Raw genomic sequence first — 25450 nt, 5'->3', positions numbered from 1 at the left:
TCCGACACTAAAGTTAGAGATGCATCTTGCTAGTCTCCAAAGGTCACTTTGTACTAAAATAAGCGCAAAATTCCAAGCTGAACAAAAAAAAACAAACTTTCTTCAGCTAACCATTTGTAGATCTGCTTCTCGACATCCTTTTCTTCGGCAATGCGAATCGATCTCGCCGTTTGGAACGATTCGCAGCCTAACTGGAACCTCAGCTATCAGTTCCGCTGTCTTATAGTTTTATTTCAGTATAGAATTCCCGTTCAGAGAAGAAAACTTGTATCCGCAATGACAGGTTGAACTTAGAGACGAAATCATAACGTCCAACTTAGCTTGTGATCTTTTTTCCTTTCGATTCACTTTAATTCAAGTTAATATTAGGAATTTTGTTGAAGATTAACTTTTCCAATACGGATACATAGGATCCACTATCCAATAGGCACTCTACTTCGTTAAGGGTGACCTCCCTCATGCGATTCGCACGGCGCGAGTTACCGCCTCAGCACATTCCCTCGGCGGTCCCCCACCTAAACCCCTACAGTTGACAAACAGCTAGAAACCAAACACTTTATTGGCAACTAAGTTGCCAACCAAATAAACATTGCGGCCTGAATCTAAGCCCCAGCATATTGTATGTAAACACTCAGCTTTGAACAAAGAATTATAAAAATTTTCAACTCGAGACCAAGCATTTATTTGGTCGGGCTCTACCACGGGACAATTATTGAAGAATCTACATTAGTTAACTCGCGCAACAACCAGCAGCTGATCCAGGGAAATTTTTAGACATATGACCCCCTTTTCTGCATTTAAAACATTTCGTGGCGGCCTTGCAATCCTTGCGCAAATAATCGTCGGATTCTTAGATAAAGCAATGAATCTTTTTGACGGTAAAGTCATGAGGCTTCTTCTGGTTTTGGGTCCAATTACTGTCGTTCGACGGGAACGGCTTACGGCGCTCAAAAACCTCATAATGCTCCTGCAGCTCTCTGAAAGAATTGCAACTATAGAGAATGCATTTGAAATCGCTGCTCAGACTTAGGCCGTCCAGAATGTAGCTTATTACAGAACGTGCATTTATGCTGACAAGTGCGGCAATCTTCCTCTTCTGCTAAAGATACTCGTGAAAAGATTCTTGCTGTAAACTTATTGACGACTAAACTCCGTCTCCAGCAAATGGCGCATTTCGGTGTATTGGTGTACGTGAGTAGAATCCAAAAACAATTTAGCAGTATTCGTCATCTTGGCACGAGCCTGTGCATACATTTGCTATATGTACAGACCGTAAGCTTCAGAATTCAGCTCTTGCTCCTTTGCCGTCTCACTCATTGGCGTTTGTAACTCGGCTTTAAAGCTATCTGCATGAAACTTTCCCAAAAGTTGTCTTCCTGATGCAGGTAGTACATAGGCCGGAACGAGGCAATTACGTGAAGCCTTTGTTTCCGGTAAATGCACTAATTAATCGGTGATTTCTGCACCCAGAAAAAAAAATCCCTAAAAAGCACAAAAAAATTAGCAAAGTCTGTTTTTTTGTTGATTGAAATTGACAATAATTTTAGGCACTTTATGACCCAACAAACAAAAAAATTTTATAAAGAACTCAGCTTTTTGGCCACATAATGATATAAATATAACGTTTATACCCTTGCTGAGAGTATTATAATTTCATTCAGGAGCCTGCCACGCAGTGAAGAAGACATCCCGACGCTAGTATGTATATATTTTTTTGATAAGCCTACACTAGGAGAGTCGATCTAGCCATGTCCCTCTGTCCGTCCGTCCGAAACAAAAATTGTCTTTTTATTGCAGGTATTATATAAGTCGGAACGAACCGGATCGGACGAATATAGCATATAGCTCTCATAGGAACTATCGGAAAATAAATGAAAAGAAATTAAAAACTAAGCTGTTTTTAAATTTTTTTTAGATCTTCGAGATGAAGTTATTGTTTAATATTTCAGAATTTCGGCTTAAATTTCATTAAAATCGGACGACTATGTCATATAGCTCCCATGGAAACAACCAAAATTATAATAAAAAAAAAATTTTAATTTAACTTCTCTATTTTTGAATTTTTTTCATATTCTTTTGAAAATACTAATAATTTGATAGTTCAGACTTACGATTAAAGTTTAGGAACTAATGATTAATTGAGCTGAAAATCATCATAGCTTTTAATGTTTTTAAACGTATACCCATTTAAATCGAAATTTAAGAGTTTTCAAGAATATTTAATTTTTAATATATTTGATTGTTGCTATTCATTTTTAAAGTTGTCGGACAAAAATGTGTAAAATCTGCTTTGTAACAGCTATATTATCAATAAAAAAATTAATTTATTTTAGGGGAAAATTTAATTACCTTACCTATCTTAATTTATTAAGGTAGTCCCAAAAATGTATTCAAATCAAATGTCGAATTTCTGAAAACCATCACCGATTTGTAAAACACACTTGATGACAATAGATTTACTTTAAAAATCGATTTTATTGATTGAAAAACTTACATAGGCATTACAAGGTATTGTCTCTGAGCTTTCTTTTATATAATTTTATTTATTTTATTACAACTAAACAGCATCCCAGAGTCAGACAAATTCTGCTAGAATACGCTATCTGTTATTATGGGGGGTAGATGGTTTCCACAACGTGGAAAATTTGGTGGTACAGGAGGCAAATCATTAGTTGTACCTATTTGAAACACCAAGTTCATGCCTATAACAATATGGTATTGGAAATGACAGTGAAAGAGCCAAAATCCAGGATTATCAGCTCGAAAGCGTAAAACAGCATATCCATTATTTGGTACAGCAACAGTATCCTTTAGGGATGGTTTAAGATACTGTCTTTCCAACAGTCCGCGTTGGTCTAGGTCAAGAGCATGCTTTAAATTCATACGTTTTATGTGCGTATCGGGGGAGCGTCCAAGTCCTAGGACATAAAAAGAAGTACCGTGTAAATGAAAGGGGTGGCTGATATTAATCTGTTGCACTTCATCCACAAGCACAACCTCGACTATTGCGTTAAGAGGTATATCGATTTTATGAGTACATTGACAGTTTTCGCCACAATCTACTGGTCGATTGTCTCCATTACAGTAATGGTCTTGGGGTATGTCTTTATACTGTGACAGCATCGGGGAAGGTGGCGATATGTATGATACCTCATCGATAAGAGATATAAGATGATCAGCGTCTGAAGCGACTATAAATTGGAAATGATCAATATGATTATAATAGATTTGTTATTAATTGTTATTGCTTATTAGTTTCTGTTTTTAAGAAAGTTCTGTTTGGGAGTTTAAGGGTACAATTATTGAAATGTAACTTTATTCCTTAAAAGCTAGCAAAATTTCTCTCAAAACAAAAGTTTTCCATATAAAATGGTTTTTGTGTCAAAACTTACGGGATCTACGAGAATGAAATAATTTCTTAAATTTAAATACATTTTGAAGACACAAAATTTGTTTATGATTAAAATTAGTTAAGCTAAGCAAATTGTTAATAAATAATAAAAACTAAACTTAAAGTTATGCTACGGTTTAAAAACCACGCGGACTAGAACCACGTCACCGGCGGAACATGGTCACCACATTTAGGAAACCGCGGGGGAACTGGTGGTAGGTCAGCTGGTGTTCCGATATGAAAGATGAGGTTCATGCCTATGACAATATGAAAAAGGAAGTGACAGTGGAAAAGCCAATAGCCTGGATTATCTGCCCGAAACCTCATAACAACATATCCATTGTTGGGGACGGCTATTGTATCTTTAAGAGGTGGCTTAGAAAAATCACGCTCAAGCATGCCCATTTGGTCCAACTCCAGAGCATGCTTTAAGTTTATTTTTTTTATTGACTTATCCGGCGAACGACCCAGTCCTACCACATAGAAGGCTGTTCCATGCAAATGAAATGGATGGCTAAGATTCACTTGCTGGACTTCATCGACCAAAACAACTTCAACAATAGCTCCAAGAGGTATGTCAACCATGTGTGTGCATTCACAGTTTGGACCACAGTTCGGCGGTCGATTGTCTCCGTTGCAGAAGTATTCGGGCGGTATGTCTTCGCTTTGTGATAGGGGCGGTGCCGGTGGCGATATGTATGATATTTCATCGACCAAAGATGTCAGATGATCTCCACTAGGCACAACTATAAGTAGAGGAACATGTTGATAGTGTCGTAGTGGGGTTAATACCCATTAAGCAATTATATACGAGTGCATATATAAAAAGAAAATGTTAGTTACTGAAAAGGTTAATGTTTTGGTCACCAATTTAAATGCACATACCTAAAAATCGGTTGTAAGTATTTGGTATAAATAAAGTTTTTGGCTCGTACACATAAAATCTGAAAGGTAAGAAGATTTTCACATCAGGGCGCTCAACCAAAACGCCTTTGTCGACCTTTTTCGCATTCTTTAAATTAGAAACGCATACTGCATCTGACCTTTTACGATCACAAATGGCATCCAAAGGGTTGAGAATCTGTGAATACGGCACAATAATTTAGAATCACACATATTTTTATTGGGTAGAATAACATTAAACTAAGGGAAAAGCCGTGCATACTTAAATAGCGTTATTCTTATTAAGTGCGAGTATGAAATAGATATCTAAATATGACAAATTCAATTTAAAATTTGCTTAAACCAGGACCATAAAATTTACACATTTGAACATTTTGGTTAATTTATTGTGGAATTATACATACAGACATACATACATATTTATAAAGAGTTTTCGAGTTTAAATATCAAGGTTAATTAGCTTTTACCAGCTGCTGGTAGGTATATCGTCCGTGAAGTTTTAAGTATTTGCTTTATTATTTATTTAATATGTAAGTATATGTAACAATTATAAACAATTTTGGATAATAAATATTAAAATCAAATATTATACCATTATAAACCGTTAACAAATGCATGCAAATTTATCCACCTGATAGTACTCTATTTTTTTGAATAAAATTACTGAAATATTTTTCATACGAAATTAATTTAGCAAGTAAAAAACCTAATCTCGAAAATACAAACCTGCTCCAGCTTTCGCAATATTTTGTCACTACGAATACGTATACAAAAAATTGAAGACGTCCTAATATTTAGTTTCAAAAAATTTTAACATATATGGGATTTCTTTAAAGTAAAACATGCGGAAGCATATGGACAATAAAATGAACAAAAACAAAAAGGGAAGGAAACTTCGGCAAGCCGAAGTTTATATACCCTTGTAGCTATTGGAAATGTTAAATAATTTTTAAAACCTCTTAGTTTCGATTTATATGCTTATATGTTTAAAAACATTGAAGTTATGTTGATTTTCAGTTCATTTATTCTTTCGTTCCTATGATTTCTGCTATTTTTTTCCGATATGAATAAAATTAAAAGCGTAAATCTGTATTATTAGGCTAGTAATGGTCCAAAACGATCAAAAATAGAGGATTTGAAATTTTTTAAAAATTTATTATGAAATATTTCGGTTGTTTACATAAGAGCTATCACTATGGTAGTCAGTACATGTAGTGATGTCGAGCACCAGTAAGCGTGCGCAAGAAGTCAGCTAAGAATAGTCCGATCTTAAAAAAGGATATAGCAATCAAAAGGTATCGCTTTTATAAGAGTTTTAAAAAGACATTTGGTTTCGGAGAAATGCGGATGAAAGTGCAAAAGACAATTTGTATTTCACTGAAGCTGTTGGGGCAGGTGGAGCAAAAAGTATTATTTTTATGGCATGGTTGTATTTTGGCATGAAATACGCGTCCAACGACAGCACAATTATCTCAATCCGATACTCCGATAAAAATATATTCAATAAACAAGACAAATACAGCATTGTTGTGTGTGCGTATCAAAGCAATGTTTTAGGGTCCTGAAAAATTTTTTTAAACCACTTTTTGGAAAGCCCGCTAGTTAAGCGGGAAAACGGATAAAAAAGCTAAATTTCACACGCCCACAACTTCCAAACGACTAAAGCTAAAGTTACGTGCTATATATCGTTAAAAAACTATTTTAAGGGCTATTTAAAAACAAAATCATCCCTATTACTTAACCAATTCAAAGCAGCGTTCCGATAACAAAAAAAATTGAATAAAAAAATAGACATTTTTTTGGTAAAATATAAAATAATCGTCACAAAATGTAATATTATAAGTTTTTGGAGTTGAAGGTGCGATCTTGACGTCAACGTTACCTCGTCAAGAGTTGCTTTTGTTTGATATGATACAGTCGTGCCATTTCAATCAACTTTATACCGTAGTCCTGTAATAATAAATTATTACTATATTATAAAAATAGAGGGTATTATAATTTCAGTAAGAAGATTGCAACGCAGTGAAGGAAACATTTCCGACCCTATAAAGTGTATATATTCTTGATCAGCATCACTACGCAAACTAGTCTCTCAGTCTTAAAGCTATCTGCATGAAACTTGCCCAAAAGTTGTCTTTCTATTGCAGGTAGTACATAAGTCGGAACGAGCCGGATCGGGCGACTATAGCATATAGCTCCCATAGGAACAATTGCAAAAAAAAAATTATAACTTTGCTGTTTTTTAATATTTTTTTAGTTCTTCGACATTTAGTAATTATTAAATAATTCAGAATTACGGTTGAAATTTCATCAAAATTGGACGACGATATCATATAACTCCCATAGGAACAATCAAAAAAGGTAAATAAAAAAAATTATAAATTTGCAAATTTTTAGTTTTTCGACATATAGTGGTTAAATATTTTAGAATAACGGTTTAAATTTCATTAAAATCTGGCGATTATATCATATAGCTCCATGAAAACTATAAAATATAAAACAATTTTTTTTTTAAATGTAACTTTTTTAAAAAAAAATTTTTTTTAATTCTTCTTGACTTATAAATAATTTGACAGTTCAGAATTTCATTTTCTTAAAATCGGAAAATGATATCATATAGCTGCCATAGGAACTATCGAATAATTAAGGTGCAAATCATCAAATCTTCAATGTTTTAATCATATACGCAAGTAAATAATATTTTTAATGATTTCAAGAATATTTAGTTTTTGCAAAAACTGCAAGGGTAAATGAACTTCGGCTTGCCGAAGTTTTTCTTTTCTTCAACTACTTTCAACTACTTTCCCGGTTTTTCATAAAGAAGCTTTATGCTATAGTCGTCCGATAGAGCTTGTCCCGACTTATGCACTACCTTCAAAAGGAAGACAAATTTTAGGAAAGTTTAAGCAGATAGCTTTAAAACTGAGAGATTAGTTTGCGTAGAAACAGACAGTCGGACTGAAGGACGGACAAAGAAATACGGATAGATAAACTCTCATAGTGATGCTGATTAAGAATAAATGTACTTTCTAAGGTCGGAAATGTCTCCTTCAATCATCTGACTGAAATAATAATACCCTTTGCAGACATATACAAAATCAGGGGACAAGTGATTTTTCGAAACCATTGTATGCAAAAAAGTATAGAATAATTTAAAATAAATGTTTGTTTCTTAAATAAGAAGCAATTATATAAAAAGTGGGATATTGGTTACTGTGCTTAAATCGAAATTGTCATATTTGCAAATATTAGAGTTCGTATAAAAGGCTGATAATATTTATTGAATTAACCATTTTAAATTTATATTTTTCTGTACAAAATATTGGATCAGTTCATAAGATAATTACTCTTAAAATATTTTTTGTAAATATTAAAACAGATATTTTTATATTTTATTTAAATGATAAATATGAATACAATTGAATAGCTCTGATTCTAAAAACTAAGGCATTATAATTGAGACAAACATCTGTGTTTAATGTTTGAGTAACATTGATTATTGCTTTCGAAATATTTTGTTTAACCATTTTGAACACAACTTTGATCTTTAAATTTTTATTTGAACACATTCAAACTGTAACTAAACGGAGTTTACAAAGTTTGCGATATAGCCAGCTCAAATTAGTTTGCAGAAAATGTAATAAGAGTGATCGGTTGCTTGCAGTCATTTTAATATTATAGTGTGATAGTATTGAGTTTTTATGAAATAAATAAATGTATTGTTTTTTCAGTTTCTACAAATACACACATATTATTAGGTATATACATTTGATAGTAGGCTCCTGGGTGTTAACGTTAAGGGAAAGGGTAAATACTCCTTAGAATATTGTCATTAATATACAATTAGAGGTTGGCAGTGTTCTTACTACTGAAAGGGAAACTGTGCTTTGTGCTATTTTTACATAAATATATACAATCATGGTAAATATATTGTGATTGATTAAGCTTTTTACAAACTGTTCAATCGGTATGTTGGTCTTTTTAATTCCTTAGAAATTCTGTTGATCGTTTTTTAGCCATGCGGCTTCATTTGTGGGGTTTGTCGCACAGTTTTGTCTTAGTTTATTGGTATGGGTGGTGTGTGATCGCCACATGTTGGGAAACCAGGTGGCACGGGTGGTAGATCAGCGTTAGTGCCAACCTGCAAAATCAGATTCATACCAATAACAATGTGGAATAGGAAATGACAGTGGAAGAGCCAGAATCCTAAAAAAAATGTAAAAATTTAATAAGGTATATAGAACAAATAAATGTATAATATTTTTATTACCCGGATTGTCAGCTCTAAAACGTAGCACAACATATCCATTATTAGGTACTGCAATCGTATCCTTAGTCGGTGGCAAGTTATACTGTCGGTGTAAAAGTCCACGCCTGTCTAGGTCTAATGCGTGCTTTAAATTAATCTTCTTCACGGACGAATCCGGTGATCGACCAATACCAATGACGCTAAATCCGTATCCGTGCAAATGGAAAGGATGCGACAAGTTAGGCTGTTGAACTGCATAAAGAAAAATTATTGAGTACAATTTTTTTGGTTAGCATTTTTTAGATATCATTTTTAGAGATGTATGTATGTATGTTATGTACTTTTCACCAACTGTTACAAAGTGGTTCTCTCTGGCTTAACTTACTAACAACTAAAGGACTTTTGGCTTGAAGACCCATCTGATAATCCGTTGATACGGGAAACGTCCGTATGAACGTAGTGATATTGGTAATTATTAGTAGAGTTGCAAAAAAAAATCGATTGTCTGTGCATCGGTTCTTTTCGATCTTTTAATGAAAAAAATCGATTTAATTATTTAAATCGAAAAAAGTTATGATAAAATATATTGCATACTTTAAAAAGAAAGTATAGATCCAGTTAATATTCCTTCAAAACATAAAAAAAACAAAAAAGGAAGCACACTTCGGCAAGCCGAAGTTCATATACCCTTGCAGCTATTGCAGAAAATTAAATATTTTTAAAAACATTAAAGCTATGATGATTTGCAGCTTAATTATTCGATAGTTCCTATGTCAGCTATTTGATATCGTTTTCCTATTTAATAAAATAAAGAGCGTAGTTCTGAACTGTCAAATTATTATTAAATCAAAAAGAATTTAAGAAAAAATTACAAAATGGAAAAGTTAAATTTTTTTTAAATTTAATTTTTTTTTAATAATTCTTTTATTTTCATGGGAAAGTTATGCTATAGTCGTCCGATTTTGATGAAATTTTAACCGTCATTCTGAAGTATTAACCATTACTATATGTCGAAGAACTAAAAAAATATTTTAAAACAGCAAAGTTATAATTATTTTCATCAATTTTCCCGATTGTTCCTATGGGAGCTATATGCTTTAGTCGTCCGGATCGTTTCGCCTTATATACTACCTGCAATAGAAAGACAACTATTGGGAAAGTTTCATGCAGATAGCTTTAAAACTGAGAGACTAGTTTGCGTAGAAACGGACGGACAGACGGACTGACTGCCAGACGGACGGACAGACGGGCGGACAGACGGACAAACGGACATGGCTAGATCGACTCTCCTAGTACTGCTGATAAAGAACATATATACTTCATAAGGTCGGAAATGTCTCCTTCACTGCGTTGCAAACTTCTGACTGAAATTATAATACCCTCATAAATTAAATTTTAGGGCTCTAATGACTTCTCCTATCTAAAGTTAATCTGTCAACCATTTTTGGCTTTTCATAACGTAAAAAAAAAATCAAAAATACATTTTAAAGGCTCTGATTTTTTTCGTAGCAAAAAAAGGTCTGTTGACCGTTTTCGGATTTTCTGTACGGAATAATGAAGCCTGGAAAAAACAAATAGCAAAGAGAACATTTTATTTAAAAACTTCATCAAAACATCGATTACTTCAAAACCAAATCGAAGTTTTCCCGAAACCAAAAGAATCGAAAGTGTCGATCTTGACATAGATTTTTCCGCAGCTCTACTTATTAGAGCTAGAGAATTGGATTCTGATGGTCAAGTAGAGCTGAAAAACTATCGATGGTAATCCCATTTATTTTCGATGTTTTGCGAGCGAAAATTCGATATCAAAAATTTCGTTTTTTGTACGGTTCTCTTTACAAATTTAAATTATAAGCAATCTCGAATGTATATTTCATATTTATATAAATTTTTTTTTACTTAAAACCACAACCACCACCACCTTTAATTTAAGTTAATCTAGAATGCCTTTTATTAGAAAAGTTTAATATTTTATTTTTTGTATGTATCACACCCAAAATTCTGCAACCAAGCCTCGTGTTTTTGCATACGGGTATGACACTACATTGTTCGCCTCATTCATTGACGGATTCATTGAAGCTCAGAGACAAGACAAATATATGGATACTGCTCAAGAAATAATTTTTAGCATATAAAGGTAAAAACTGAGAATTTTTAAACGTTAAAATAAATAGTTGTCTCTTTCTGGATTCAATGAATCCGTCAACAAATGAGGCCAACGCGTATAACTAGAGTTTACTGATCTATGTAATAACAAATAGAAAACAATGCTTACCTTCATCAACTAAAACTACTTCCACAATTGCATTAAGTGGGATGTCAATTTTATGAGTGCACATACAGTTTGGTCCACAATCCGCAGGACGATTGTCTCCATTACAAAATTGTTCTGGATTAATATCATTATACTGGGATGTCAGTGGCGCTGGTGCCGAAAGGTACGAAATCTCATCGATAAGTGAAATTACATGGTCGCCGGTGGGTGCCACTGCAATATTTTGGATCAACGATTTAATATAAAAACTGCTTTCCATTACATACCTAAAAATCTGTTATACGTGTTCGGTTGGAAAAGATCTTCAGCTCGATATACAAAGAAACGGAATGGTAGGAAAATCTTAACATCTGGCTTCTCTGACAAAATACCACGATCAATCTCAAGAGCGTTTTTTAGTTGGCTCACGCAAATGGCATCGTTCCGTTGACGGTTGCATTGGGCGTCCAAAGGATTCATGACCTTTTTTTTATTTCAGTACGTTTTTGTCGGTCGTAAAACAAAATCATATTTTGTGTTTTATATTTACAGGTGCAATCAAACAAAGTTTATGTGATTTTGGTTGTAGTGATATTGTACATATTGGGAATTTAGAAAAATACAGATTAGCTTACACAATATATTAATATAGTTATTAGAATATGTATTTCGTCAAACCTCGCTGTTGCGGGGTGTACGTATAGATTGGTATGTACAAAGTGATCAGAAAAGTAATTCTAAAGCCGTTTACCTTTTTAAAATCGTATTTACACCAATTTAAGAACCAGAACTTAAAGCCAACATGTGCTGCTTACAATAAGTCCTTATATTTATATGCAAAACCCACAATAAATAGGTAACTTTTTAAAAATTTTTGGACTAAAAAATGGTTTAATACTATTCGGGTGTCACATACATTTTTTCCAACCACATTTTACAAAAACAGTCTTTATCATGCCTATTTTCTCACTGACAAAACCAAAACGAATCAGGAGCCCCCGAATACTCTCCTTCACAATAATCCATAACTCTGTCTCTCAATTACATTATATAATTATAATATATTTATTTATTATAATTTTCGAGGGCTTTACAGTTGGGATTAAAACCAACCGTGCTAAAAACTGTCAGATTTTTTCGGACGTTAAAGTGCGAGTAGCAATCGATTCTAATAAACTTGAGCTGCGTCACTATCACAACTATATAAAAATTGTCTTGCTATTTTAGTTTCTGAAATCGTTTAAACAGACGAATGGACGTCAGACAGACGGAATTTGTAACGATTAGAGTACATTCTTTAACTCGTTGGTTAAAGAGAATAAACACGACACCAATCAATTATATTATGTTAACATTGGTTTTTTTTTTTAAGTACATCTGCAACTTAAAACATTTTCTTTATGAAATTTGAAATGATGAAATTTGTTTTATTGACCTGTGCACCGAAAAGCTAGACGACATACAAGGAGCACAAAAAATATTCATTTTTTGAGGGAATCTAGCAAGAATAAGTGGATCAGGAGGTGGTGGCCACCATTTCATCCATCAAAGGTAAGTTGGACTCCCGACTGATCTAGTAGGGTCAATTTCCCTTAGATATCATTGTCTGGGTCTAGAACCCTCTCCTCCTCCTTCGATATATTGAGTCAAAACAAGCAAGATTTGACATGAAGATTAAAGGTTTGTTTATTTTAAATTGTGGCCTCTGCCACTTTAACTCCCACAAATCGCTAGAAGCTGTCACGGCATGTAACATGGTAGAGTTATAATGCTGTTTACGTTTAATTGGGTTACTATCTATCGCTTAAAAAAAATTTACCAAACCTAACTTATTTCAATTATTGTTATTGTAAGTAAGAACTATTTACTAATATTGGTGTCATTTTAAAAAACTGGTAATCGAAATTTTATTGGTTTAACAATTTAATCATTATCGCAAATGTTTGGGAACGATAGTTTTTCGCACTGTATTACAAAGCTTAGAATTAACATGTTCCCTCGCATTCTCGGTAAGTTTTAGCAACTTGAATATTTGTTGAATTATTTTAGTTTTTCTTTAAAAGCACCGAAAAGAGGACATTCTATTCCTGGTTCTACCTGCGTATGGGTTGTATCCCCATCGATCGGGCTGAGTATCATAGTTATTTTATCGCTCATAATCCAAGGTTGGCTAACTGGTGAAACATACTTGTAAGCTAAAGCCTCGTCTGTTATATTTTACATGTTTGCATAAACCCGAATTGAGCATTGAGTTCTTTAAACTTCACTCTACCAAGTTGCCAACTTACCCCGCTTTTCAACGGGCTTTAGACGCGTATTGTTTGTACCCCCTTCAATCGCGCAGAATAAACTACTAATTTCAAAAGTGGTATTGATTGCTAAGAAAAGCCTATGTTAACATAATGAATTGACTTTGTTGGTGTGTATGTTGCTTTGATGACATTCTGTACGTTTAGATTTTATACAGCAAGTAAAAAAATTTTAAATTAATTTTTGATTTAACTGTTGAATCTTTTTATATTGACTTTGTTGGTGTGTATGTTGCTTTGATGACATTCTGTACGTTTAGATTTTATACAGCAAGTAAAAAAATTGTAAATTAATTTTTGATTTAACTGTTGAATCTTTTTTATAAAACTGATATATATTTTTTTAAAAATACTTTTCGTGAAATCTTTAGCCGAAATGATACTTACCACACCTTGCGGTATTCCAACATCGTATGTTGGCGCCGCAGAAGTAGGTTGATAAGGTCCACGAGCGTACCGCAAAATAGCCAGTTGTTGAGCTCGCCGAATACCACACTCACCAAGCCCACGTAGTTGTATCCAATATGCACCAACAGGCTGATTCGCCGTTATAACGAAATCATAGCGCTCACCTAAAATGTAAGGTATTGTTATGTAACAGTTTACAAAGAAAATTAATTATAAAAAATTAACTATTTTTTCAACACGTTTTTTGTTTTCGCAGAACATTAAAAAAACTTTGGAATGTTTAAAAATTTGAGCCATTTATCTGTACGTGGGTAATTTTCAACTATGTGTAAATTAGGAGAACTTTTCGTTTAGTAGGGCAGAAAATCATGTCAATATGTTCCCGAATCCAAATCATATATTGAGAAACAGACTGGCATGGCTAAATCAACAGGTGTATGGAATTGTGACAGGTGGCACGCTGGGTGAATATGCCTGTGTAAGTAAAAAGCTCAATTTCGTTGCTAGAGCGGGCTCAATGAGAATATGCCGATGGTTTAATCATTTTTCGTTATATGATGTACAGTTTTTTGAATTCGAAAAAATAAGTTATGTGTATTTTTCAAAGGTCTCCTAAATACATATAGTAACAGACTTAAAACCAGCCATTGAAGGAATAAAGGATACAAAGCAGATTGGCCCTTTCAAAGGAAAGTTAGCATCCAGACTACACAACGTTAATCACACTTAAATACCTAACCAAAAGGAAACATTTATTTTAAGCATAGCAGAAATCACCGAGAAACTAGTTAAAAATAACCTATAACATTATTATAGCACAAACACAACGGCATGACGACTAAAAATTTGCACGTAAGGAGCAATTTATGTGGCTGCAGGACCGGTATAAATTTGGCGCCCTAACAGGGACCTACCTACATTAAGCATTAAAACGTATGCAAATATGCCAAATCCAAGGTCTAATTATCACCATTGGGATACTCATCATGGGACTCAAATTAAGGCTGGAGTTCATAACACCCGTAGGAGTAGATTTTAACAGCTCATCGTCTGACTGCCAGCTTACGGCAGGAGTGTGAATTGCAACAATTGAATACATCAGCGCTGCATAATACAACACGAAGCCAGTTTTTGATTTAGTATATTTGGGAAATTGGGAAAAAGGGTGCATTGACTTTGCGAGCCGTAGAGCCGAGAGAATAGGTCATACATACTAATGCATACACAAAGAGACTAAACAACGCACGTGCAAAGCTTTTACATTGTATTGTTTTTGGTGTTCAAGGTGTTTTTCAGTTTTTTTTGGACCGCTTACGACATGGGTAACAAAAAAGGTTCGCAAGGGCTTGAGACTTAGACCATTTGAGAGATTTTACGCGCTTCGCTTAAGAGAAATGTTAATTATGTAACGAATACAGTCCCTTGATGTGGGCGTCTGAATTGGAAGCTCTATAAAGTTTGATTGTAGCTAATTATTCGCAGTTTTGTAAAATACAAAGCCGAATTGGTCAGCAAAACGACGATACTAGTGATTTGGTGATTAAGAATTGGTGGTTTCTTTAGGTTTCTTTACGCCTGTTCGACAGTCGGGTTACCAAATGACAGTGTCGCGTCAAAAAATGTTGCCCAAGGTGCGATTTCCAGAATCTTCCGGGAAGTTCTCTGAATATAGAAGTTGGTACCTTAATGTTAATTGATGCAGATAATGATATGGAAGACGTGAACAAATTCATCATATAAAATCTACTTCGCCAAGGTATATTGAATGCTTAGAGCTTTCGACAGCCAACTATAAAAAGATTCTTCATCTACTTCAAAAGCGCAAAGAAAAAAAATAGCGAGCCCTTGGAAGGGAAAGGAGAACTCAATTTTTTTAAGTTGTCCTCTTGGGAGAGGATGTCACAGGTTCTAAATAATAGAGGCATCAGTCTAGCTGTTTAGGAAGTAAGGAAAAAATCGTTAACCAGTGAAGGTCTGAAGGCAGATTTGAAAAGGTCTATTTTGACGGCCTTTGTAGCGCAAGATTTGCCAAAGTTGTTCAGGGAAACATAACTTAAGCGCTTGCCCAAATGGTGTGTCTCTTACTCAGCAGCAAAGATAAGATGTAGTTAAACGACTTAACTTATGCCTGGTGTGTGTTTCAGTAAACGCCACCGCACAAGGAATTGCCATTGGGTCATATTACCTAAAAACCCATAAGTTTAGCTTAAATATTTAAACTAAATTTAATTTAAATTATTCAATATTAAGCCCAGCGCTACAAGCATATGCTTATTGTTAAGGCACTGCTCATTATAATATAAAAAAAAATGAAATAAAAACATTTTTGACTAAAGACTTACACCTATAAACTATCTTATTTTAAAGAATTGTATATTATTTTAATGTAAATGTTTATTTTTCTAATAATATTTTGTATATGTAAATTTCGTTTAATTTAACTTGTAGCCGATTGCATTTTATGTATTGCGTTACCTTAAATACCAAAGTATGGACTTCAATCAAAGAAATAATAAAACTAGGCCTATGTTTCATTTTTTAAGGTTATGTTGTGGCAAATTTGTAGGTAACTGTTACCTTAAATTTTATTTTATGACAGAATTCTAAAAATATAATGCAGTAATGAACTTTAAGTTGGGTTGCGACAAGTAGTTCCTGGTTGGGCAGCTAGTGCTCTATATGAGCGCATGGGTTGTCTCCTAATTCTTGTGCGGAGAGTCAGGGTTCGAATCTCAGTGGAGATTTGTTTATAAGAATTTATTTATAAACAAGAAATTAAGCCAACTTCGGCAAGCCGAAGTTTATATACCCTTCCAGGTATTGCAATCAAGGAATTGAACATATTTAAGTTTTGATTTATTTGCGTTTCTGTTTAAAAACATTGAAGCTATGATGACTTTCAGCTCAGTTATTCGATCGTTCATATGGCAGCTATATGATATCGTTTTCCGATTTGAATAACATTAAAAGCGTATTTAGCTATCAAATCATTAAAACAAATTTAAAATGGAGAATTTAAATTTTTTAGTATTTAATTTTTTTTTTTATATTTTGATTATGTTATCGGTTATATTTATTTCCATGGGAGCTATATGCTATAGTCGTCTGATTTTGATGAAATTTAAACCGTAATTCTGAAATAATTAACCATTACTATATGTCGAAGAACTAAAAAAAGATTAAAAATCAGCAAAGTTATAATTTATTTTTATTTATTTTTCCGATTGTTCCTATGGGAGCTATATGCTATAGTCGTCTGATCCGACTCGTTCCGACTTATATACAACCTGCAATAGAAAGACAACTTTTGGGAAAGTTTCATGCAGGTAGCTTTAAAACTGAGGGAGTAGTTTGCGTAGAAACGGACGGACAGACGGACAGACAGACGGACGGACGGACAGTCGGACGGACAGACATACGGACAGACGGACGGACAGACGGACGGACGGACAGACGGACATGGCTAGATCGACTCTCTTAGCGATTCTGGTCAAGAATATATATACTTTATAGGGTCGGAAACGTCTTCTTCACTGCGTTGCAACTTATGACTGAAATTATAATACCCTCTGCAAGGGTATAAAAACGGCAAAGTTATAGTTTTGTTCATATATTTTTCCTATTGTACCTATGGGAGCTATCTGCTATATTCATCCGATCCGGCTCGGATCAGGCGGCCAAAGCACAATGTGCAAGACGGCTTTTTAGGCGTGCTGAGAGTGGACTAACAAGTAAAAAGCTTGCAGTGGCTCGTAAACATCAATCAGTATGAAATAAATTGACAACAACAAACAATTCTAGGTATTGAGATAATAGCACCAAATATTTATTACAAACGAAAGTTACATTTATTTGTTCTTTTACAGAACAATACAGTAGAAGACAAGTTCTACAAATCTTAACATCAATTTAAAAAAAAAATGGTTTGACCAATCGAAGGATTCCCGAGGAGAGTTAATTGGATCCCCTTTGACTCTTTGCAAACTTGCCCGGTATGCATGGAATTTAAAAGTGCCGGCAATGCCATCACAAGCTCCTTTTCCATTCGAAGACGCAACGAAATTTCATTCCGCTTTAACTTTGACTTTAACTCTTTCGTGGTGCAACAAATTTTAGAAACTTAACTTATTTCTTTTATTAAGAGGCTGCCCTACCCGAAAAGTACACCAATTCCTTAATAGCTCTAGTTCCATTTTGTTTAAGGAAAGCAACGAGTTTTGTGTTATCATGTGATTTTTTCGGAGACTATAATAATAATTTTTAACATAACAAATCAGGTACGGGTGGGTGGTTCAGTGATGGGATTGGACTGGATTTGTATATGAAAAGAGTAATTTTCGGCAAAATCCAAACATAAAATAAATTCTATTTTTCCGAATTTTTTTTTTATTCCAATCAAAAAAGACCTTAAATTTTATTTTATGACAGAATTCTAAAATATAATGCAGTAATGAACTTTAAGTTGGGTTGCGACAAGTAGTTCCTGGTTGGGCAGCTAGTGCTCTATATGAGCGCATGGGTTGTCTCCTAATTCTTGTGCGGAGAGTCAGGGTTCGAATCTCAGTGGAGATTTGTTTATAAGAATTTATTTATAAACAAGAAATTAAGCCAACTTCGGCAAGCCGAAGTTTATATACCCTTCCAGGTATTGCAATCAAGGAATTGAACATATTTAAGTTTTGATTTATTTGCGTTTCTGTTTAAAAACATTGAAGCTATGATGACTTTCAGCTCAGTTATTCGATCGTTCATATGGCAGCTATATGATATCGTTTTCCGATTTGAATAACATTAAAAGCGTATTTAGCTATCAAATCATTAAAACAAATTTAAAATGGAGAATTTAAATTTTTTAGTATTTAATTTTTTTTTTATATTTTGATTATGTTATCGGTTATATTTATTTCCATGGGAGCTATATGCTATAGTCGTCTGATTTTGATGAAATTTAAACCGTAATTCTGAAATAATTAACCATTACTATATGTCGAAGAACTAAAAAAAGATTAAAAATCAGCAAAGTTATAATTTATTTTTATTTATTTTTCCGATTGTTCCTATGGGAGCTATATGCTATAGTCGTCTGATCCGACTCGTTCCGACTTATATACAACCTGCAATAGAAAGACAACTTTTGGGAAAGTTTCATGCAGGTAGCTTTAAAACTGAGGGAGTAGTTTGCGTAGAAACGGACGGACAGACGGACAGACAGACGGACGGACGGACAGACGGACGGACAGACATACGGACAGACGGACGGACAGACGGACGGACGGACAGACGGACATGGCTAGATCGACTCTCTTAGCGATTCTGGTCAAGAATATATATACTTTATAGGGTCGGAAACGTCTTCTTCACTGCGTTGCAACTTATGACTGAAATTATAATACCCTCTGCAAGGGTATAAAAACGGCAAAGTTATAGTTTTGTTCATATATTTTTCCTATTGTACCTATGGGAGCTATCTGCTATATTCATCCGATCCGGCTCGGATCAGGCGGCCAAAGCACAATGTGCAAGACGGCTTTTTAGGCGTGCTGAGAGTGGACTAACAAGTAAAAAGCTTGCAGTGGCTCGTAAACATCAATCAGTATGAAATAAATTGACAACAAACAAACAATTCTAGGTATTGAGATAATAGCACCAAATATTTATTACAAACGAAAGTTACATTTATTTGTTCTTTTACAGAACAATACAGTAGAAGACAAGTTCTACAAATCTTAACATCAATTTAAAAAAAAAAATGGTTTTGACCAATCGAAGGATTCCCGAGGAGAGTTAATTGGATCCCCTTTGACTCTTTGCAAACTTGCCCGGTATGCATGGAATTTAAAAGTGCCGGCAATGCCATCACAAGCTCCTTTTCCATTCGAAGACGCAACGAAATTTCATTCCGCTTTAACTTTGACTTTAACTCTTTCGTAATGCAACAAATTTTAGAAACTTAACTTATTTCTTTTATTAAGAGGCTGCCCTACCCGAAAAGTACACCAATTCCTTAATAGCTCTAGTTCCATTTTGTTTAAGGAAAGCAACGAGTTTTGTGTTATCATGTGATTTTTTCGGAGACTATAATAATAATTTTTAACATAACAAATCAGGTACGGGTGGGTGGTTCAGTGATGGGATTGGACTGGATTTTGTATATGAAAAGAGTAATTTTCGGCAAAATCCAAACATAAAATAAATTCTATTTTTCCGAATTTTTTTTTTTATTCCAGTTGCTGATTTAGTATATAATCTGTTAAAACTACCTGTCGGTACTTATCCATTAAGTGAAGGTAATCGTTGAAGTGTTCTTATTTTCATACAGTTTTATACTTGGGCCACAATTTTTCCAACTCCAAAACTATCTTTAAAGAGAGACTGCTGGGAGATGAATAAGCGCACATTGATTTTTGCACAAGATCTCTGCAGTTTCCGGCAAGTTGATGTCAATATTCTTCAATTTTTATTTTATATTTTGGGGATGCACAATTCTATATTTATTAGAGTTTTGCAAACACAACGTGTTTGTGTGTTCCACTGTAACCAGCCAAATGCATTCCCTAAGCCTAAGCTCTCAGAAATTCGTGAGCCCTATCGGCGACTCGGAATAAAATAAAGAATAAAATTCGCTTCTGCGCCTTAATCCATTTACCGTTCCTCACAATAGAAACAAAATCATTAACACCCGGCATAGTTCTACTCGCGTATTCTGTCATATAAAAGTAAAGATCGTTAGTTTCAGAATTATAATGTTTTTATTGGAATTAGTTGTACATAAGAATGAACGTTTACAACGTTCTTTCACAAAATCGATATTTTCCATTTCAATCCTATGCGACGACTCTTCGCTCTTCGCGCAGGTAACGGCTGTCTTAAAATGTCGAGTAAATTATAAGGCATTTTAAGTGGCGAACTATAAGGATGTTGCCACATAAGTCAACCACTTCGTGTCTCGAATGTACCTGACCATGGCTTTATGTACTTGTAAACCGTAGATATTTTAAAAGTACCTTCGGTATCTCACAGGCATTCTACTTCATAACGCCCATAATTATTGTTGGCAACTATTTTGTAAGGTCCTAAAAACTTGCCCTTGAGCTTTATTTCATTCAGCTGATCCACCATCTCTAGTTTTCTTGTCAAAGCAAACGCTTTTTTATTTTCCTCCTACAGATTTTTAATATTATCTCAAGCTGTTGTACGATATTCCTCTCTTTCTTTATTGATATCACTTAAAGCAAATTCAATAAGTTAATCTGTCAGTTAGTAACACTTCGGTCGGACGCGGATGATGATATACAGTTAGTTTGTTCAGAAATATTTTCATCAACTAACCCTTGAACCCCAAGCTTCTGTGGTGGATTTAAATGGCATAATTATACTTGATCGGATACTGTCAACTGTGCTGCACACATGTCTTAAACCCCTGTAAGAAATCCTTTCCGTAACTGGTTAGCTCTTCTTTCATATGCACTATCTCAAGAAACGTTCTACCAAGAATAATATCGAAGCTCATGTCTTCATCCAGAACAACGTGAACTCCACCATAATTTGCATACTTTCTATTTCGATGCTTTCAAAAGTCAGCATTGGCCAAATCCCGTCAAACATTTTTCCTTTCCGGTAAGAATTTCGCTGTCAAGTTTCTGCGCATCAGGCACAGATTTGCACCCGTGTCAACGAAGGAATGCTTAATTTAGTTCAGACCAGAAGCTGTGAACTCGCTTTTTGGTTTCTTTCTGTTTGACCTCGTAAGACTACACCTCGACCTCGACTTTGTTTGTGCAGCTCCATGACCTGGCTGTCCACAACGATAGCAATTATGCTTGCCTTTTTCTAGCAATATTTCTTCATGTGGAACGGATAAGCGCACTTAAAGCACTTACCCACTTTTGTAAAAAATTAACCAATCATGCTTAGTTTTGTAAGGCATCTTGTATGTGCTGCGGACCTTGTTATATAGTTATATCTACTTCTAAGGATCCTTGACTGTTTTGGCTTGGTACAACACAATATTTCGCAATGTTTGACATACACTGTTCGCCAACGTCTATAGCGCTTAATTATGTTGCACTTTATGTTGGGGTCAATCCTGGACGAGCCCCAAGTTGTAGGAATCGTAAGATTCACAGGTTAATTGTTTTTATTAAAATTAGTTTAACATAAGAGTGCATTAATTAGTTTTACAAAATCGGTATTTTCTCTTTCAATGCTATGAGACGACTCCTCGCTTACTTGCGCAGGTGTCGACGGTCTTAAAGTATCGAGTAAACTATAAGCCATTTTAAATGGCGAACTAATATGGTGTTTTGACATAAGTCAACCCACTTCGTGTCTCCCGTGATGAAAGCCCGCCAGATTCAAATCCCACATCAAGATCTATAACATTTTTATTAGTTAAACCAGATAATTTCCCGACGCAAGGCGACGTGCTGGTTTTCCCTGTGGTCCACTTATTTGGCAGAATCGGGATTCACATGTTCTATTTGTGTTTTACTTGACATCATTTCAAGTTAAATCGGTATCTGTATGTTAAATTTCTTCCTCGTTTTCTTCTTGATAACTTAAAATTGGTTTTATATTGTTCGGGAAGAGCACCTAGTTTTTCGCGAGGCATGGCTGGCATGTAGAGCCCAGTGAAATTCCGAAATATTGGATTCCGTTTCTCTGACAAAAATACGTATCCATGTCTATCACTCTTTTGGTTTTTAATGTTCAGCGGATTGCAGCACATAAAGGCTCGAACCATTTTTAATGATTTTTAATCAAATCCTCACTGATTGATGTTTTGGCGCCACCCCAAGCGGGTTACTTGTTAAAAAAGGACGGGTATAGGCAACTCTGTGACGTAGCATGAGGTTGATAGTCGTGATGATAGCACTTTCAACATACAAAAAACCAAATTATGTAATGAAAATTTAGTAAGCATTCGACTAAATAAATTCATTTTGATAAAATTAGATAAAAAATGCGTGTGTGGGCAAAATACCTTGATAAAGCGGTCCGAATGGAAACATTTAGAAAAGTTTATTTTTGTAAGCTTATTGCTTAATCATTTTTAGTCACAAAATTTTATATCAGACAATTTGTATGTTGAAGTTTATTTGATGTGAAGATTAAATCCCTGCATGAGTGTACTCAATTTGTATAAATCGTAGTGTGCCCCGAAATTTCGAACTTGTATACCCCAAACAATACATTTATTTAACTGAGTTCTTGTTGTATTGAATTTTATTGTGACCACAACTTCAATGATCCACTAGGAATGAATTTGGTTGACTGAATCTGAATGAATGAATGCATGTGACAACCAAAATTCTAGTCGGCAGGTCAGAAACTTTTTGAATTTCAATTCAATTCACACGTTTTTTATAGAGCGTCTACATTTATACTATAAACTCATTCACTTATATTCATAGAACTGGGCATTAAAATTCATTTATTCTGAAATTACAAGGCACGCTATGATACTACAGCTATTTGCATTCATTCAGGGCTCTAATATTCGTAAAACTAAAATATATAATCTTAATATATTAGGTTAATTTTCAAGAGGAGGGAGATGTAGTAATAATATAATATAATATAACATTGTAGCGACTTAAAGACTACTGAGCGATTCCTTTATCTTTTACAGTGTATTTATATAAACACAAATTCCCAACCATAAACTTAAGTTGTCAGTGGTTAAGTGAACTGCGACTGTTAGCATATTCCCATGGATTGACGACATTTACATTAGATGCATTCATAGACACCCTATCTCGAGCATTCGCCCTTATTAGCCTAATGTGAGCATAGACTTACACATTGCTTTTCGGGCAGCGCAGCTCCCAGACTCTGAGACTCTACTAAGGCAGAGACACTTCAACTGTGAAAAAATAAAGAACATACTTGACCGCTAGGTCGTGCAGAAATAAAAACCTTATGGACCATCCCTTCAACGGATGGTGGAAGTTGGATGGATCTCTGCGAAAATACCCTATAACAGGGATTTGTAAAAAAAATTTTTTTTTAGTTTTAATATTTAAAAATATGTTCACCAGGAGAGTCTATCTAGCCATGTCAGTCTATCCGTCTCTTCGTCCGTCCTTTATTCCGTTTGTCCGTCCGTACGCAAAAGAGTCCCTCATTAATCCAGCAATATTTAGGAAACTTAACCAAAACTCTTCACTTTTGAAGGTAGTACAAAAAAAATTTGAATACCCTTGAAAAGGGTATATTAAAGGGTATACTAAAAGTTTGCAACGCAGTTGAGTATATGTATTATTTTTATCAGCAAAACTTAGACGAGTTGATATAGCTATGTCCGTGTGTCTATCTGTCCGTATGTTTCGGCTTGTAAGTTTAGTTTTAGATCTAAAGACTTGGAACTATTGCAATCCCCTTTTTATTTGTAGACAGATACATTTTAAGCTGTCATAGTAAAGGTCAAAATTGTTCAATTTCGTTGTTTTTTTCGAACCTATCTCATGAGTTTGATAAAAATGGGTTTACTATATCCTATTGTTGCCATAATTTTTGTTTTACTGAAAATACGGTTCTATGAGGGTTATGGGGTTATGACACTACATTGTTGGCCTCATTCATTGCTCATTTATTGTTTTAACTATACGATTTTACGTAAGTGCGAGCAAGACAACGAAAATGTAGTGTCATACGTAGCTAGGGTCTTGAATCTTTTCAGATCGTTTTTATTTATACCCGTTACTCGTAGAGTTGAGAATGTTAACGATAAAAGGAAATATGTTTTAATTTAGAAGAGTGTCTGATCATATAAACTTTATATAGTATATTCTTGTCACTGTTGCCATGGTTGTCTGTCTGTCAGAGATTTGCAATTTAATATTCAGGTTCTAGTTATGCCTACGGATCCCAAGATTAATTTAAATTTTAACAACACTCACTTTAAATGAATCTTTAAATGCATATTTATTTAATTTAGTGTTAGTGTAGTGTAGTTTGGCAGATTGCGCTTTCTAAAACCCGGTTTCTTGTTTGGGGGAACATTTGCTTTGAAATTGGGGATGTAATGGGTACTCCACTTTAGTGTTTTCTTGTTGTTTTTTATACAGTGGCTCACAGCTTATTTGTCCAACCTCATATTATCAAATATAAATATAAAAACGCAACGTGAACTAATATTATATGTTTAACAAATTGGCTTAGTTTTATCAAATCAAAAAAAATGTTTCATAATAAATCAACTGCATCAAAAAATACTAATGTTTCAATGTCACAGCTTATTTGATCCACTTCTTAATTTAATTAACAAAAAAAGTATAAAAAAATGGTTTTAAAAACATTAATAGTTTGTCCTTCCTTCTGGTCTGTGACCAATTTTAGGCGATAGATTCTTTGTAGTTTCTGGCAGTAATTTTAACTACTCTGCTATCAAAACTACTTTTAGGTAAATTTTTTTTGGAAATATGATGCTGGCGGATATTGGTATCTAAAATGGACCACAAATTTTCAATCAAATTTAGGTCAGGTGATTTTGCCGGCGGTTTAACTAGGAGGTATATGAGCCAAGTTTCAATAATTCCCGCAGTATGTTTAGGATAATATTCTTGTTTATAAAGGAAATTGTCCTTAATACCCAAATCCACCGTACTTTGGAGTAATTTGAGAATGTTAAGATAAATTATTTGAAAACGCAAAGAAGTTACTCCGCCCCCGGTCCGCAAAACTAAGTTGCAGGCCACAATGCCGCTTAACAAGCCGAACCATTCTTCTTCTTCTAAGGCATTGGGTGACAATAGATTTGCGATTCTGGCTGCTGAAGCAGAACAAATGGAACAGGATCTGGATGACGCTGACTTTTTCAATGACGATACAGAAGTTCGTGGTGGATATGGTGTATCTGCAAAAACTAACAAAATCCCTGATATTTTGTGTACCGGATGTAAGCGATGCGGTCTTGTTGAAAAAATCTCTTGATC

The 25450-nt window shown here is 34.4% G+C and overlaps 1 protein-coding gene and 2 long non-coding RNA genes across 9 annotated transcripts in view; 1 reads left to right on the top strand and 2 right to left on the bottom strand.

The window, feature by feature from the left end:
• Positions 1–2455: 2455 nt before the first annotated feature.
• The window catches only part of LOC128256368 (uncharacterized), a 61770-nt gene continuing 38775 nt past the window's right edge, over positions 2456–25450 (bottom strand). The window contains exons 4-8 of one of the 4 annotated variants that reach the window (XM_052986670.1): positions 13494–13678; positions 11085–11280; positions 10819–11031; positions 8565–8795; positions 7082–8500 (exon numbers count right to left, since the gene is read on the bottom strand). In XM_052986670.1, the coding sequence (XP_052842630.1) occupies positions 8352–8500; positions 8565–8795; positions 10819–11031; positions 11085–11280; positions 13494–13678 (974 nt within the window). In that variant the 3' untranslated portion in view covers positions 7082–8351. Of the gene's footprint in view, positions 3192–3372; positions 4138–4276; positions 4473–7081; positions 8501–8564; positions 8796–10818; positions 11032–11084; positions 11281–13493; positions 13679–25450 lie in introns of those variants that run through there. The other 3 variants (XM_052986669.1, XM_052986672.1, XM_052986671.1) reach the window with 3 other exon arrangements.
• Positions 10656–13684, top strand: LOC128256376 (uncharacterized). Of its 4 annotated transcripts, none has more exons than XR_008267760.1 (3): positions 10656–10680; positions 12248–12348; positions 13478–13684. It is a non-coding gene; the product is annotated as an uncharacterized LOC128256376 (long non-coding RNA). The 4 variants fall into 4 exon arrangements; XR_008267762.1 differs by having other exon boundaries at positions 10662–10680; positions 12252–12348; XR_008267761.1 differs by lacking the exon at positions 10656–10680 and adding an exon at positions 11376–11505.
• On the bottom strand, positions 12316–13485 carry LOC128256377 (uncharacterized). Its single transcript, XR_008267763.1, has 2 exons — positions 13065–13485; positions 12316–13004 (listed from the first exon to the last, which is right to left on the bottom strand). It is a non-coding gene; the product is annotated as an uncharacterized LOC128256377 (long non-coding RNA).

The sequence above is a fragment of the Drosophila gunungcola genome (genome assembly GCF_025200985.1).
Source record: "Drosophila gunungcola strain Sukarami chromosome 2R unlocalized genomic scaffold, Dgunungcola_SK_2 000017F, whole genome shotgun sequence".
In the NCBI taxonomy this organism is placed as follows: Eukaryota; Metazoa; Arthropoda; class Insecta; order Diptera; family Drosophilidae; genus Drosophila; species Drosophila gunungcola.
This window is presented reverse-complemented; position numbering and strand designations above follow the sequence as displayed.